General features: G+C 38.5%; 1 protein-coding gene across 2 annotated transcripts; it reads right to left on the reverse strand.

Moving 5' to 3' along the window:
* On the reverse strand, positions 1 to 8820 carry Psmd10 (proteasome 26S subunit, non-ATPase 10). 2 transcript variants are annotated; one of them, XM_036174360.1, is made up of 5 exons: positions 8646 to 8820; positions 5519 to 5617; positions 4180 to 4326; positions 4003 to 4090; positions 1 to 844 (listed from the first exon to the last, which is right to left on the reverse strand). In XM_036174360.1, exons 1-5 carry the CDS (start codon positions 8757 to 8759, stop codon positions 837 to 839), a joined length of 456 nt encoding a protein of 151 aa, XP_036030253.1. In that variant the 5' UTR covers positions 8760 to 8820; the 3' UTR covers positions 1 to 836. The 2 variants fall into 2 exon arrangements, with proteins under 2 accessions (XP_036030253.1, XP_036030252.1); XM_036174359.1 differs by having other exon boundaries at positions 3924 to 4090; positions 8646 to 8819.
* Between the last annotated feature and the right edge of the window lie 6522 nt (positions 8821 to 15342).

The raw sequence follows: 15342 nt of genomic DNA on the forward strand, positions 1-15342 counted from the left end.
TTTGTTATATATCACTTTAATAAGCTTGACAATTCTTTTCAATACAAGATGAGTTGATATAGATACTTTTAATTTCCTTTAAAAAAAAACAGGATGTCTTATTTTGGAGGAAAATGGCTAGTCGAAAAGGTACATGACACATAGGCTGTTGTTCTTGCTCTTCATCATTTTAGGAACATACAATTCAACTTAAAATTTGGTCCACTAAAATATAGAGCTTTCCCCTGTGACAAAAATAAATTAACCTCCCAGTTGAAAGAGAAATTTGGCATAGTTCTCTGTATGAACTCGAAAGACAAGTCAGGATTTGTGCCACCTGCGCAGAACCCACCTCAAACCACCTGACAGTACAACTGGCTGCCTGTTTCTGGACTTGTCCTGTCCACAACAGCAGAGCGGGTAGATGGGAGGATGCTCAAGACTCATGACAGCCACAGGACCACTTACTCTAAATTAAGCAAGATTTAATGGTGAACAATAAATGACATCAGTAGAACAATCGCAAGAGTTTTGTTGCCTGAAAAGTGGGTTGTAAGCTTAGAACAGGGACTTGAGCAGGAGCGATACAACATGTTGTAAGATTCTGAAGGTGAACAAATGCTTTCGTTCATTCCAGATGCCTTGTGCACAGTACGACAGTTTCCAGGATAGTGAGGACAACAAAACCCATAAAGAACAAATCCAAGCTGCTTAACTTTCTACAAGTCTCTTGAGTATTAAACCCAGGCCACCCTTGGCCACTTGCAGGGGTGTCTTTTCTTCTTTATTCTCAATGTAAATACTTGCTCCTCGGGTCACCAGTAATTTTGCTTCTTCCACTCTCTCCTCATCACAGGCTAAGTGTCTGAAATTGGGGATCACAGAGATGAATGAGTCACTACAAGTTCTATATAGTCGTTAGGATTTCCAGTCTAAACTGCTTATCCCTGGACAGTGGTGATATTGGAAAGTTATTTCATCAGGAAAGGGAAATCAACTGGCATGGGAAAGACTCGAAATTAATCTTAACTAGAATAGCTCTATAAACCAGATCATAAATCATGCTCCTGGTCCTACTAAAACACACAGTTGGCTCTAAATGCTAGCCTAAGGCACAACTTCCTCATTTGATGGAGATTAATGGTAATTACTCTAAGCACTTTAATGTAATAATAATTTGGGGTTAGAATTAAGGGAAGCTTCAATTCATGTTCTGTTTCTATAATAATGCGGGACTTTTGGAAAAACAGGTAAAAAGGTCTGATCTCATTTTATTCGTATATCTCCATTGACAAATCAAGGTACAATTAGCACCAGTTTACAGTAAAAGTTGTCACAGAGTTGGTTAAAGTTCTCGTTCTGATGACAGGGGTCAACAGTTAACTTGCTGAGGAAAGAAACCAACCTCTGCCAGTCACTTATATAAAGTTCGACAGGCAAAGTATTAGGCACTTTATACAGCATTTTATTTAAACCTCACAGTAATGCAGTGAGGAAGAAATTACTACTATAATATTACAGAGAAGAAAATTAAGGGGAAGGATGGTTAAGTTCCTTAATATGCATACTTAATGTAGTTGCAAAGGGGCAGCATTTGTACTGAAGAACAGTATCTATGAAATTCTAAATTCTACTTTCTCCCCAGGACCCTATACTATCTAATTCCTAGACTATTTCCAGGCCAATGTGATTAATGTCATTAACACATGGAGAAATAAGTTAGACTATTCATATTCATTAAAACACAGTTGCTTAGGCCTACAAGAAAGATTTTTAAATTAAGAATTGAAGAAAAGTGCATTGGGTCTTTCATTGGGTCCCCTCAGAGATTGGGGAACCCTGTGGAAGAGGGACAAGAAAGACTGTAGTAGTGAGAGGAGATGGAGGACACCAGGAGAGCAGGCCCACTGAACCAACCAAGTAGGGCTCACAAAGACTAAAACAGAAAGTTGGGACCTGCTGGGGTCTGCACCAGGTCCTCTGTGTGTATGTTACGGCTGTTAGCTTGGGAGACTACTAACAGTGTTAGCAGGTGCATATCTGAATCTTTCGCCTGGTCTTGGGAATTTTTTCTGCCTACTGGGCTGCTTCAGCCAGCCTCATTATAAGGGCTTTCACCGTGTCTTACTGTGCTGTGTTGTGCTGTGTTTCGCTGATATCTTTTGGAGGCCTGCTCCTCAATAAAGAGGAAATGGAGAGGGGGAGTGAACCTGGGGGAGAGAGGAGGTAGTGGGGAGCAAGGAAGAATAGAGGAAGAGAAAAATGTGGTTGGGATGTATAAGAGAAGAATCGATTTTTAATAAAACAATACTTATTTTATGATAGGATCTCTCTATGTAACTTTGGCTCTCACAGGAACTTGCTATGTAGACAAGGCTGGCCTTAAACTCACAGAGATCTCTTCCTCCCAAGTGCTGGTCAGTTTTTGTTTTCTAAATAGGGTCTCACTATGAAGCCCTGGCTGAACTGAAACTAGCTATATTGACCAGGCTGGCTAGAACTCACAGAGATCTGCCTTTCTTTGCCTCTCCAGGGCTAGGATTAAAGGCATGTGCCACCATGTTCAGCCCTTGAAAACAATACATTCAAAAGCTGTCTTAAAGTCTGAGGAGAAAAGGTTCAGCCATATTCTAGACTCCAAAAAAGACCCAGAATTTCTGACTTGAAAAAGGTCATTATTCAACAAAGGAGAAAAATGGGTATATAAAAACCACATACAAAGACAGACAGACACACAGACACAGACACAAAGTAAAGGTTGGCTTGAAGTTATCCACATCAGTCAATCCCAGGTAGATTTGAGAGTCACAGAAGTGAATACTTCATTTATCTCAGGATGAGAGAAAAGCTTTCTACTTGTGATGGAAATAAATAGGTTTGGCTACTGGTCACTTGTGATAGTTGAAAAATCAAGAACAAATAAATAGACAGACTGGGAAATATTTTCAACTGCTATGACATAATGTTCCGCTTTTTCCTGTGTCAAGAGCACTTAAACGTCTGTCAAAATGACAAAAGAGTATGCTACAGGACACACTGGGGCCCCAATGCCACCAGGATAAATTAAGAGTGTTGGAGAGTCGAGGGGGCAAAGAGGTTGGTTTGGTTGTTTCGTTACTGTTGTTGCACTGTAGGGGTGAGGGGAGGATACAGGGCGATCAGGAGGTGAATGGAATTGAGGCACATGATGTGAAATGCCCAAACAATTAATAAAGAAGGTTTTACAAAAGAGTCTGTCAAAATGAATGAATTCCCCTGAAAGGGAACAGAAAGGCCACAAAACGTTATAATTTTAAGCATTAATAAATTTAAAAATCAGTAACAAAATGTCAGTTCTAACCATGAACTGTCACATTGTGTACAACATGAGGGTCATTTAGTATTGATGGGGAGGTACTAGGTACTATTAAGATGCTGTTGGGAGGGTATAATGAGACAACTCCTCTGGAAGCAATTTGTCTTGAAGCATGTGTATTTGTTGAAGCAATCAACTTCTAAGAGTCTATCCTAAGGTCACAATCAGCAATATGGGCACAGATTTTCTTAAACAAATTGGTCAAGACAGCATTACTTAAAATAATCAAAGGCTCAAAGCTGTTTAAGTAAACAGTATCAGGAACAGTTAAATCATGGCACATGTATGCAGCCATCACAAATGTTTTAAATGTATATAATGGCATTGAAAAATGCTCACAATGTGCTATGAGATGAAAACATAAAATTATTACATCTCAAATTTTGCTATTATATGCTAAATATATATCTGCATATAAACAACTGGAAAGAAGTATTCAAAAATGCTATCAGTAGTTTTGGGGATAGCAAAATGATAGTCAATTTTAGTTTTTGTCACTATGCTTTGGTATCCTTTCAATTTGTTTTTTTGCTCTTAGCATGTATTGCATTTATAAGCAGAATAAAAATGACTGCTATTTGTCACTTACAGAGGAGTGTTACCCTCAGTGTCTTGGATATTTGTGGATGCTTTGTAGAACAGAAGGACATGAACCGTCTTCAAGTTACCCTTGGCTGCTGCCCGGTGCATTGCTGTAGCCTCATAATGGTCCTTAGCGTCTGGATTAGCCCCACCTTCTAGTAACATGACAGCAATCTGGAAAGGAGGATGAGAAAACAATGCGGAAATCTGTTTCTGTTCATGTTTAGACCGCAAAGGGGAATAATGCAGGGACAGAACCATACCTCATGCCTATTTTTCGAAGCAGCATAATGGAGGGGAGTGCAGCCATTTTGGTTGACAGCATTCACTTGGGCACCTTTTCCCAGAAGGGCTTTTACAATCTCATCCCGGCCAGCAGAAGCAGCAATATGAAGTGGAGACCAGCCTGCCTGTATAAAAGGTGGGTTTTTACAAACACCAAGGAGAAAAGGGACAGAGGTATGAACATTAACATTTGTTCAAGGTTTATAAACTCTATAGAGTTGTAGAGACAATTTAACAACATTCTCCTCCCACTCCATTAAGCACTGTGGAAAATTTAGAAACAAAAATTTATGAAAAAAAAATGAGCTGGAGAGATGGTTCAGTGGTTAGGAGCATGTACTACTCTTTCAAAGGACCTTCCTTTGGTTCAGACACAGCACAAAGGTGTGTAATTCCACCTCTGGGGATCTGATGCCCTCTTCTGGCCTCCAAAGGCAACTGCACATAGATGACATACACTCACAGATATACACAAATAAAAAGAAAATCAATCATTTATAAGTAGCCACAATCCTATAACACAGATATGACATTTTCTACCATACAATAACTTAAAAAAATAAAAACTAGAATCAGAGTATATGAAGTTCTGTGAGGAGTTTTCCACAATTTCTACTTAGCATCATAAGAATTTTTCTGCCATTCTTTGGAATGATTGATTGCATATTAACTTACAAAGTATGTATACCATGCTCTATTCAAACATTTTCCCTTAAAATGTTTATTCTCTCTTCTAAATATCACTTTAGTAAACATATCTGAAAATTAACCTGTGCCTACAAAACAGGTCCCATTCTCAGTTTTTACAAGTCTTATCTTTTTACTTGTGTGTATATGCATGTAAGCCAAAATGGGGTGTCAGGTCCTCTGAAGCAGGCATTACAGGAGGTTGTGAGCCACCCGATATAGGTACTGGAACCAAACCTTGGTCCTTTCTCCAAGAGCAGCAACTTAACTACTGAAACATCTCTCCAGCTCCAACAAGTCTTATCTTAATATAACCAATATCATTATAATAAATGTTTCTATGTAACACATATACACATACGCCTTTATTATGCAGGCAACATTCAACAATTTTAACATAAATATGTTTACAGTCTTTTTGAGTTCATAATAAGCCCTGAATAACAGAGTTTCATTACCATTCTAAAATAATGTAATCATTAGCCTCCTGCCTATTCACTAAGGCCATACTATAACTTCTTACTTATAAAGGTTCCAATTTTGTTTATGAGCATAACATTCAGGCTTCAGTAAATACAAGGCTGGAGTGTAAAGATAACTCAGAGTTTATCAAATTTGCCTAGTACTTACGTCATCTTTATCATTCACTGGCACTCCAAGTTCCAGCAAAAATTCAACAATTTCTGTATGACCAGCTGAGCATGCCCAGTGCAACGCAGTCCTGCTGTCCTATATGAGAAACAGGGGGCACAGCTATCAACACTCCTGAAGACAAATAAGCAGAAAAATGCTGATGCTGGCAAACTTCTAGTTTGAACATAAGAGATGGAGAGCACCAGGTCCTCAGGCAGGCAACCTTAAGCCATATTACCTACCAACATTTGAAAGGCCAAGGTATTAGTAACATGGGTGAATAACACCAATAAATGTAAGGAATTCTGGGCAGGATAGCATGATAAAAGCATTGATTTCAATACAGTGGCAGAAATGGAGATTTGCTGTGTACAATTACAACGTTTATCATGCCTCTGTGAAACACTGGACCACTTTAATATGCATCATTTCTTTTGACCCTCACCATTCTATACAGTCCCTATTATGCCCCATTTTACACATAAAGAAACTAAGACTACTTTACATAAGCAACTTATCCAGCGTCACATAATTTATTCAAGCTCTGTGACTATGAAATCTCCATTACCACCCAAACATCAAGTGAGAGGTTCTATAAAGAAGATGTGAGTTTTTGTTTTGGTCAGGGTCTTGCTATGTAGCCAACATTAGCTTCAAATTCTCAATCTTTTCCCTCCATCCCCTAAGTGCTAGATTTATAGGCATATGCCACTACATCTGGTGAATACATGAATGTTATGGAGAAAGAAATTAGAAATGCTCATACAAATCGTTGAGATTATTTTATAAAAACATACCCCACAGAATCAGTGCAATAAAATTGTGTTTTTTAAATAACAAGGTAGGAATCATGATTCTCAAAGAGTCCCTATTTGTGTTGATTGCCCTACTTCTTAGCCTTGAGTAATACAGTGTGGTGATTGTATGTGCGCATGTATAATGTGTGTGTGTGTGTGTGTGTGTGTGTGTGTGTGTGTGTGTGTGTGTAGGGGTGCTGGTGGGTCAAACCTGGGCCTCCTGCGTATTAAAGCAAGTTCTCTACCACTGAGTCTGTAAAGCAACTTGACTGTGACACTCAGGGATTTGTCTGGTTGGGGGTAGAGGCTCTATTAAGAATGAAATGGTGGGCCAGGCGGTGGTGGCACACGCCTTTAATCCCAGCACTCAGGAGGCAGGCAGGTGGATCTCTGTGAGTTCGAGGCCAGTCTGGTCTACAAAGCAAGTTCCAGGAAAGGCTCCAAAACTACACAGAGAAATCCTGTCTTGAAATAAACCAAAACCAACCAACCAACCAACCAAAAAACAAACAAAGAATGAAAAGGAGAGGGGTAGAACCGACATCACTTGATATTTCTGCTGGTGCCCAGCGAGGGAGCCAGCTGGAAGTCTCACTGCTGTGGACACCTGTGACCTTCCCTGTCAATGTTTCCAGAGAGCAGTTAAACTTTATGAAAATTTCAAATACACATAAAATAGAAGGAATATGACAGAGACCCACATGCGCCCATTATCTAGATGTAATGAAAAATACTTGGCTGTTTTTACTTCTAGATTCTTGTTACTTGAGTTTCCATTTTTAAGAGTAATTTTACTTTTAATTGTGTGCATGTGTGTGGGTTTGTGTACATGACCACATGTGCATGGGGAGGCCAGATGAACTGAACTCTGGTCCTCTGGAAAAGGAGTATGTACTCTTAACTACTGTTCCACCTCTTTGGCCCTGCTGAGGTTTCTTGAAAACAGAACACTAAATGTCATGATTGTTCACCTCTAATTATTTCAGCACCTACAAAATAAAAGGGCTTTCATTTTAAAAAAAATCCCCACAAGACCATTATTAGACTATTAAAATTAACGTTAACTCTTTGTCATGGGTGGAGTGCAAACCTTCCAGGACTTGGTGTATAGGAGGCTCTTGAGTAGGACAACCTGGGTTACATAGGGAGATCAAATCTTAAAGAGCAAAAGAAGTAAGATAAATAAAATTAACATTAACTCATTTAAAACAACTAATAGCCAATTTAACATTCAGAATTTCTTGTTTCCTACAAGCCTTTTTTCAGGTGGTTTAAATCTGGATGCAAATAAAGTCCATAAATTAATTGCATATGGTTGTTGTGTTAAGCTTCACAATACTACCTCTCCCTTTTATGCCATTGACTGATTGAAGAATAGTTACATTTTCAGTGCATTAAGTTTTAATATAATTCATTTTATTAAATTTAAACCGTATTACCAGACAATAACAAACGCAAACTGGGTGAACACAGGGGAATTCTCCTGTTGAGTAATAAAGGAAAATTCCAAAGAAACAGTCTCTTCATTTTGAGTTACCCTCTAAAAGAGACACAACATGGAGAATTTGAAGTGTTATACATTGTGTTACTAGTGTTTAACACCACGTCTGTCAAACAGGAGGCAATCTATGATTTAGAAAGTCATGAAGAAAACATGAGATTTTGTTGATCAGAACAGAATCACTTTCCACTGTCCATGTACTTTTCTTTGCCTCCGTTCACTGAGTTCCACTGGATGTGGACATCCCATTCTTCACTGTTAATAACCTCCCTTTCTATACAAAGACCTTTCCAAATATTCCTATAGAGTCTTCCCTTTCCATCCTGAAATGAATACGTAAAGTTCTTTTGGGGGGGGTACAATACATAATAAGTAATATTTTGTCGTTATTTCATTTATGCCTACTTTTTCTACTTAACTAAAATTCCCGGCTCCTCTCAAACTTCCTGGCACAAAATAGGCATTCAGTTACAAGTGGTCCATTAAATAGGATTACAACTAAAGAAAAAAGAAATCCACATAAAAAGCTTTCTTCACAAAACTCTCAGTCTCTCAAAGCCTGGGCATTTCTGAGAAATGCAGGAGATGTTCTAGAAACTAAAGAAATTCAGCAAGCAAAGCGGCTGCCCCCTCCCCCTCCCCCTCCCAAAAAAAGGTCTGTTGGGGGCTAGAGTTGGACAGCAAGTCTTGCGCTAACCCAAAGCTATGAGAGGGAGGAAGGGGCGGGAGGAGCTCAGAAGTGGCCTTGGACCAAATCAAGTCCGGGAAGCCATGTAGGGTTTCATTGACGCCCGCGGCTAGGCGACAGGCCTTCGGGCTGCTTTACCTGATCGGTTCTAGTAGCTAGAGATATATCGGCCAAAATGTGCTCCTTCAACTCATCCAGCTTCCCGGTGTAGGCCAGGTTGCAGATCATTAGGTTAGACACACACCCCTCCATTTCGCCTTCCCAGGATCTCCGTGAAACTCAAGTTCCGCCCATTCACGTCTCCTGCTCCAGCAACCAATCAAAGAGCTAGAGGTTCTCCAATCACTGTTCTCTCTGTTTTCTGTGTTGCCTGTCCAATAGCCCGGAGCTTCTGGGAGTTGCAGTTTGAAGGAATTTCCGGGCCCGGAGGCATCTTTGCCGGCTACTCAGTTCCGGCTCCTAGCAATGTGGAACTACAAGTCCCAGAATCCTCTGAGAAAGCCGTAGTCAAGTTGCCGGTGGAATTGGCCCAGGATGACAGCTGGAGAATGGAGTCAGGTAATGGGAGCGGCTTCTGGAGGCACTGTGTGAAAGAGCTAGGGTGGGTGGGTGGTCGTTGGAGGGCCAGTAAATTGGCCACATGAAACGGAAACTGTACCGTGGCAAGAGAGTTTTGGGATCCTAAAGATCTTGTTCCTCTGGGCCCTCACTTGCAGTGGCAGGCGGAAGGGACAGTAGTTGGAACTGAGTACTACCTCTTGAGCTTGAACCACAGACTGTAGCTACCCTCCCCCTCCCTACCACTGTCCAAGGAGTGGAAAGAAGCACAAGCTAGTTACCCTGCCATCCCGGCAGAGTGGCATCAGAGGAGGATTCTGCCATAGCAGCCGTTACACATGACACCATACAGAGGTGATGTGCCAGAGTGATGCTAAAGACAGGGTGTGATGCCATAGGAGCCACTTGATACCTAAGAGACCTCAGTGAGTCTGTAGCCTAGTGACATCGCTACTTAACTGTGGTCACCTTAGGGATACTGGCATATAATGTTGTCACTTTAATATCATGGTAATGGCAATTACATCGAGGCTTGCTAGAATGTTAAGCTAACAATGTGGTTTTTTTTTTTTTTTTAAAGGAAATTCCAAATAGTGCAAGCAGAAGCGATGCAAGTCTTATCTTTGATAGCGCATATCTGAAAGGGTGTTAGAAAACATGTTTAAAATATATTTTAAAAAATGATCATGTTTATGCCTCTCTTGTTGTGATATAGAACAGGGTTTAGCAAACTTTTTGTAAAATGCCAGGTTATAGATATTTTAGGCTTTTTGGGGGCAAATGGTAAAACCAAGTCTAGAAGACAAGTTATGACAAAGTTAATTGATGAAAATCTAGATATAATAATAGTGGAATATATTTTTAACACAGAAATACTGAGATCAGAATTATTTGAGGGAGGTACTATTTTGCTTAATTAAGGTTTAAAGTTAATATTTTCTATCATCAAAATCAATTTCAGATGTTCTTTAGTAATGAGATTTTTAATCTATTTTAATCTATAGGAAAGTCTTTGAAAAGCTACAACCAAATATTGATAATCTATGAACACATTCTTTTAAAGAATATTTTATTGATTGTGTGTGTCTCCCTCTTCCTCCCCCCCACCCCCGCCGTGTGTGTGTGTGTGTGTGTGTGTGTGTGTGTGTGTATGTACATACATGCCTTGGCATGCATGTGAAAGCCTGAGAACAACTTTGGGGAGTTGATTCTCTCCTTCTGTCATGTGGTTCTAGGGATTTAGCACTGGTCATCAGTCTTTCTTGTGGAACTATCTTGAAGGTCATAAGTTCTAATTTTGATTAAAATAAATTTAAGCATTTTTCCAGAATAGTTTTAGATTTATAGAAAAGTTGCAAAGCCAGGTGCTATGGCTCACACCTTTAATCCCAGCACTTGAGAAGCAGAGGCAGGTGGATCTCTGTGAGTTTAAGGCCAGTCTGATCTACAGAGTGAGATCCAGGACATCTGAGACTACATAAAGCAAGACCCTGTCTCAGAACAAATGTTGCAAAGATAGTACAGAATTTTTACATATTCTCTACCCAGTTTTACCTTTTCCTCCCTATATAACAATTTGATTATTATAACTTACATAGCATAAAAGTCAGCTGGGGCTAGGGGTACCTAGTAGTAGAACATTTAGTTAACATGTGCAAGGCCCTAGCTTCAATCCTCAGCACTACAAAAACAAAAACTAAATGAAATGCACCTATTTAAGTATTAATTGATTATTAGTAAGTTTCTGAATTATGCAGCTATCACAATGAATCAGTTGAAGAACAGTTTTATCCTTCCAGTAAGATTTCTTGCCCATTTTCAGTTAATCTTTGTCTCCACTTCCTGCCCAGGCAGCCACTGGTGTACTCTTTGTCTTTATAAATTTGTCCATTCTTAATATTTCACATAAATTAAATCATGTAAGATGTGGTCTTTTGAGTCTGGCCTCTTTTACCCAGCATAATAGTTTTGAGACTTAACCGTATTGTTACATGTGTAAGTACTTCCTTACTTTTGTTGCCTAATAATATTACAGTGTGTGGGAAATACATTTTTTGGGTATCTACTCACCAATTGTTGGAAATTTAGTTGTTTTTCCCCCTAGTTGTTGGCTACTATGACTAATGCTGCTTAGGACACTGGTGTACACATCTTTGTGTGGACATTTGTTTTCATCTCTTGTTTCTAGATACCTGAAGGTGGAATTCCTGGGTAATAGGACAATTGATGTTTAACTTTTAAAGCAATTACAAAACTGTTTTCCAAGGCAGCAGCCACATTCTGTGCATGAGGCTTCTTGTTGCGCCACATCCTCACGCACATTTGTTATCGACTGGGCTCTTGTTTTGTTTGAGAGTCTTATTATGAGGCCCAGGATGACTTCAAACTCACAGTACTCCTGCTTCAGCCTCCGAAATACTTGGATTTCAGGTGTGTGCCTTGTTATTTAAAAAGATTATAGCTGTTTAAGTTGGTATGACATGATATATTTTAGTTTTAATGTTTATTTCCGTATGGAATGGCTAGTGATAATAAACATCTTTTTAAGTGTTTATAAGCCATTGGAGGATCTTCTATACATAATGATCTGCTTCTGTGCTTATTGAAAATTGGGTTGTCATTTAACAGTTGAGTTGTAACAATTATTTCCATAGTCTAAATCCAAGTCCCTGTATCTGATGTGCAAATACTTATCCCCCAATTCATAGTCTGTCTTTTCCCCTTTTGCTTTGTTTTGTTTTTGTTTGTGCTATTTTGTTTTTTGAGACATTGTTCTCACTGCGTATCCCAAGCTAGTGTCAAATTTGCAATCCTCCTGCCTTTGACTCCCGAGTCACTATTACTGGTGTGTGCTTCTATGTTCAGCTTTTTCTGTATCACAATGGTATGTATTTTGGAGGGAAAGGTTTTGATTTGTTTTGTTTTTCGAGACAGGGTTTCTCTGTGTAACAGTCCTGGTTATCCTGGAACTTGATTTGTAGACCAGGCTGGCTTCAAAACTCACAGAGATCCCCCTGCCTCTGCCTCCCAAGTGTTGGGATTAAAGGTGTATGCCATCACAGCTTGGCAATTTTTTTTGAGACAAGGTCTCACTCTGTAGTCGAGGCTGGCCTGCAATTTACTGTATAACCCAGGCTTGCCTAGGACTCATAGTGGTCCTCCTGCTTCAAGCTCCCAAGTGCTGCTGTTATTGGAATCAGCACCAGGCCTCACTCATATTTTGATTTTTGATAAGTTTGAATTTATTCTTTTTTTTTTTCTTTTTAGTGTTGTACCTAGGTAGACTGCAGAATCTAAGATTTTGATGAGTTATTTCCTCATATTTTCTTCTGGAAATTTTGTTTTCTCTTTTGCATTTAAGTCTATGACTCATTTTGAGTTAACTTTTCTATATGGTGCAACATCAGATTAGCTAAGGTTGTTATCCAGATTGTTCGAGCAGCATTTGCCGAATCTATTATTATTAAAATTTTAATTCTCTCTTCTATCAATATATGGATAAACATACATTGTATATTTTAATCAACTGTTCTCCACACTTTGTTCCAGTTTAATTAGTTATCCTTGGGCAGTGTCTTCTCCGTGATAGTATGATCACGCAGCGTTTCTGTATCTTTGGAAGCTTTTGGCTTGTGGCAGTTTCTCACATTTTGCTTGTTTTGATGACCTTGGTAGTTTTGAAGTGTATTTGTTAGATATTTTTAGGTCTATTTTTCTTATGATTGGACTGGGGTACAGGAGCATAGGGATCATATTTTTTGCTTGAGAAATAAGTCTATTGTCACATTTGCTTTGGGGGATGTCATTACGTGGCAGATTAATCACTTCCAACTGAGGTGAAAGATCCTCAACTGCACAGGGAAGTAGATCTTGGGCTACAGGAACAACCTTTCCACTTGCCTTAAGATCTAAAGACTGCTGCTAGAACTGCAGTGTGAACTCAAAAATATGTGTTCTAAAGTTGTGTGTGACTGCGGATACTGTTCCTGTCTGAACTTTTGCTAAAAGGCAGCTGTATTGTGGTATAAATTGTATGCAATAAATCTCATTGTGTCCAGGTATTAAAAGTTCAGTGTACTTGGTTATAAATTTATACTGTTGTGTAACCAACACCAAAGTTGAGATATAAAATATTTCCATACTTTCCCTAAATTCTCACATGATCCTTTGTGGCCACTCTTTTTCCCTACTCGCTGTTCTTAACAACTACTAAACTGATTTCTGACCTTGTAATGTTTTAAGTACATTTATGGATTATAAGCATTTATAGAGTTGTGTTACCACTACCAAAAGCTCGTTGGAAATCATCTACTTTAACTAAGAAGGAGGCTTTGTGTCTCCTGTCATTCTTCCTTTTGCTGTCCTTAGACAAACATTAGTCTATAGGGCTTCATCTTATGAGCATTAACTATACATAAGATAATAAAAATATGTGCCCTTTTGTGGCTTGCCTTTTTCACTTAATATAATCATTGTAAAATTTATACAACTATATCATCATTCCATTTGTTTTTATGATTGAATATATTGTTTTATGACAGTTACATATTTTGTTTATCCATTCATCAGTTTATAGCCACTTGGGTTATTATTACCTTTTGTTACTTCTGAATATGGCTGCTATACTTTATGTGTAAGTTACTGTTCAGGCATGTACTTTTATTTCTTTTGTGTACATATTTAGGGGTGGATTTTCTGGGTCATAACCATATGAGCGACTCCATTTAACTTTTTGAGGGAGTGTCAGGCTCTCCCAAAGTGGCTATTTTATCTTCCCACAATAGTGCACTTGGATGAAAAGTTTTCTAAAATTAACTGTGTATATCAATATCTTTCTTTTTATTATAGCCTGTATAGTGGGTATGAAGTGACATTCCATTGTTTTGACTTGTCCCAGCACTAGAAGTATATAAAACATCTTACCATCCCTGATGGCTCAGACAATATTAAGCATTACAATGGCTTTACTCCAGCTTCACTTAGAATTTTTGTTTTCTAACTTTAGGTTGAATTAAGACAAATTATCAAGTCAGTGGCAAAAGCTAATTTTTAATGTCAGTTGGTGTTCAGCAATTGTGGTTGAAGGTGGTTCCCATACTGTTTCAAAATGTAAACATCATTTTTATTTTACTTTCCATGGAAAACATCTCAGATGGACTAAATTTAGTCTTGTAGTTGTAGTTTGCTAATGACAATTGTAGAGAAATGTGTTCCATGTGTAGTAGGTGATCTATAAATATCCAGTTTATTATGGAGGCCTATTGTATTTACCAAAGGAATTGTTATACTGATATTTAATCATAATAATGCATCAAGGAATGTGATGTGATTGCTAGAAAAAGCTTAGAAAAGAACAACACCCAACATACCCCATACCGAATTATTTGTTTGCATATTCTTTTATAGATAGTATGATGTGCTTTTATTTTATTTGGTAGATGTGCTGGTTAACTTTGGATTCTGAGTTCCTTGACACTAACTGTAAGCTCCTTCTTTATGTTTTGAAAGATAGATAGTAAATAGATCTTACAGGAAAGGTCTTGTCTTTTGTGGTACTGGCCCTAAGTTATGAAGGAACAATGCAGTTGCTGTTTATGTTCATCTTGGGACAAAGGGGCCCTGTTAGGGTCTGACTTCTTGGCTACTCATATGATTGACTGTTCTCTGTTGCCTTTTCTGCTGGCCACATAGATTCTAGGTCCTAGAACAAGCAAGTTAGCTTTCCAGACTTAAGTAAAGCATATGCTAATAATCAGCATCTATGGAGCACAAGTATCAGAGAGTGTGTCTTGTGTAATCCATACACTAACTCTTTGAGATAGGTACTAGTACCCTCCAGGCCCTGCATTTTTAAAATGAAATTTTAAACAAATGGACAGCAACAATAAAAACTAGGATTATAGATGTAATATAGCATGCCTAGTAAAACTTGGAGCTAACATACAAATTCAGACAGTTTTATTCCCAAGCTCTAGCATGTAACTGCTATAACTTACTGCTAAATATTACTGAAGATACAATTATGTGTAAATGCAAACCTCAGATAATGCAATAACAATTCCCATCGGAGGGCTCTGGGCTGTAACTGCATAACTGTGGGGGAAATGACATGATTTTTGTGCTGTACAGCTAAACTCTATATCTATACTTTTCTACTTTGGTGCCCCTAGTCATACAGGACTAATGAGCACTTAAAATGTGTTTAAGAATTGCCTTTTAATTTTTGTTTAATTTAAAATTAAATAGCTTCTTATGTCTAGTGTTTACTATTTTGGAT

The sequence above is a fragment of the Onychomys torridus genome, chromosome X (genome assembly GCF_903995425.1).
Source record: "Onychomys torridus chromosome X, mOncTor1.1, whole genome shotgun sequence".
Lineage (NCBI taxonomy): Eukaryota > Metazoa > Chordata > Mammalia > Rodentia > Cricetidae > Onychomys > Onychomys torridus.

What these genes read in the sequence shown, in the direction of transcription:
- Psmd10 (XM_036174359.1), bottom strand. Translation starts at nt 8,759, where the DNA reads ATGGAGGGGTGTGTGTCTAACCTAATGATCTGCAACCTGGCCTACACC. An exon ending in TAGCTACTAGAACCGATCAG is followed by an intron (nt 5,618 to 8,645) that starts GTAAAGCAGCCC and finishes TTTCTCATATAG; the next exon opens with GACAGCAGGACTGCGTTGCA. An exon ending in CTTCGAAAAATAGGCATGAG is followed by an intron (nt 4,091 to 4,179) that starts GTATGGTTCTGT and finishes CCTCCTTTCCAG; the next exon opens with ATTGCTGTCATGTTACTAGA.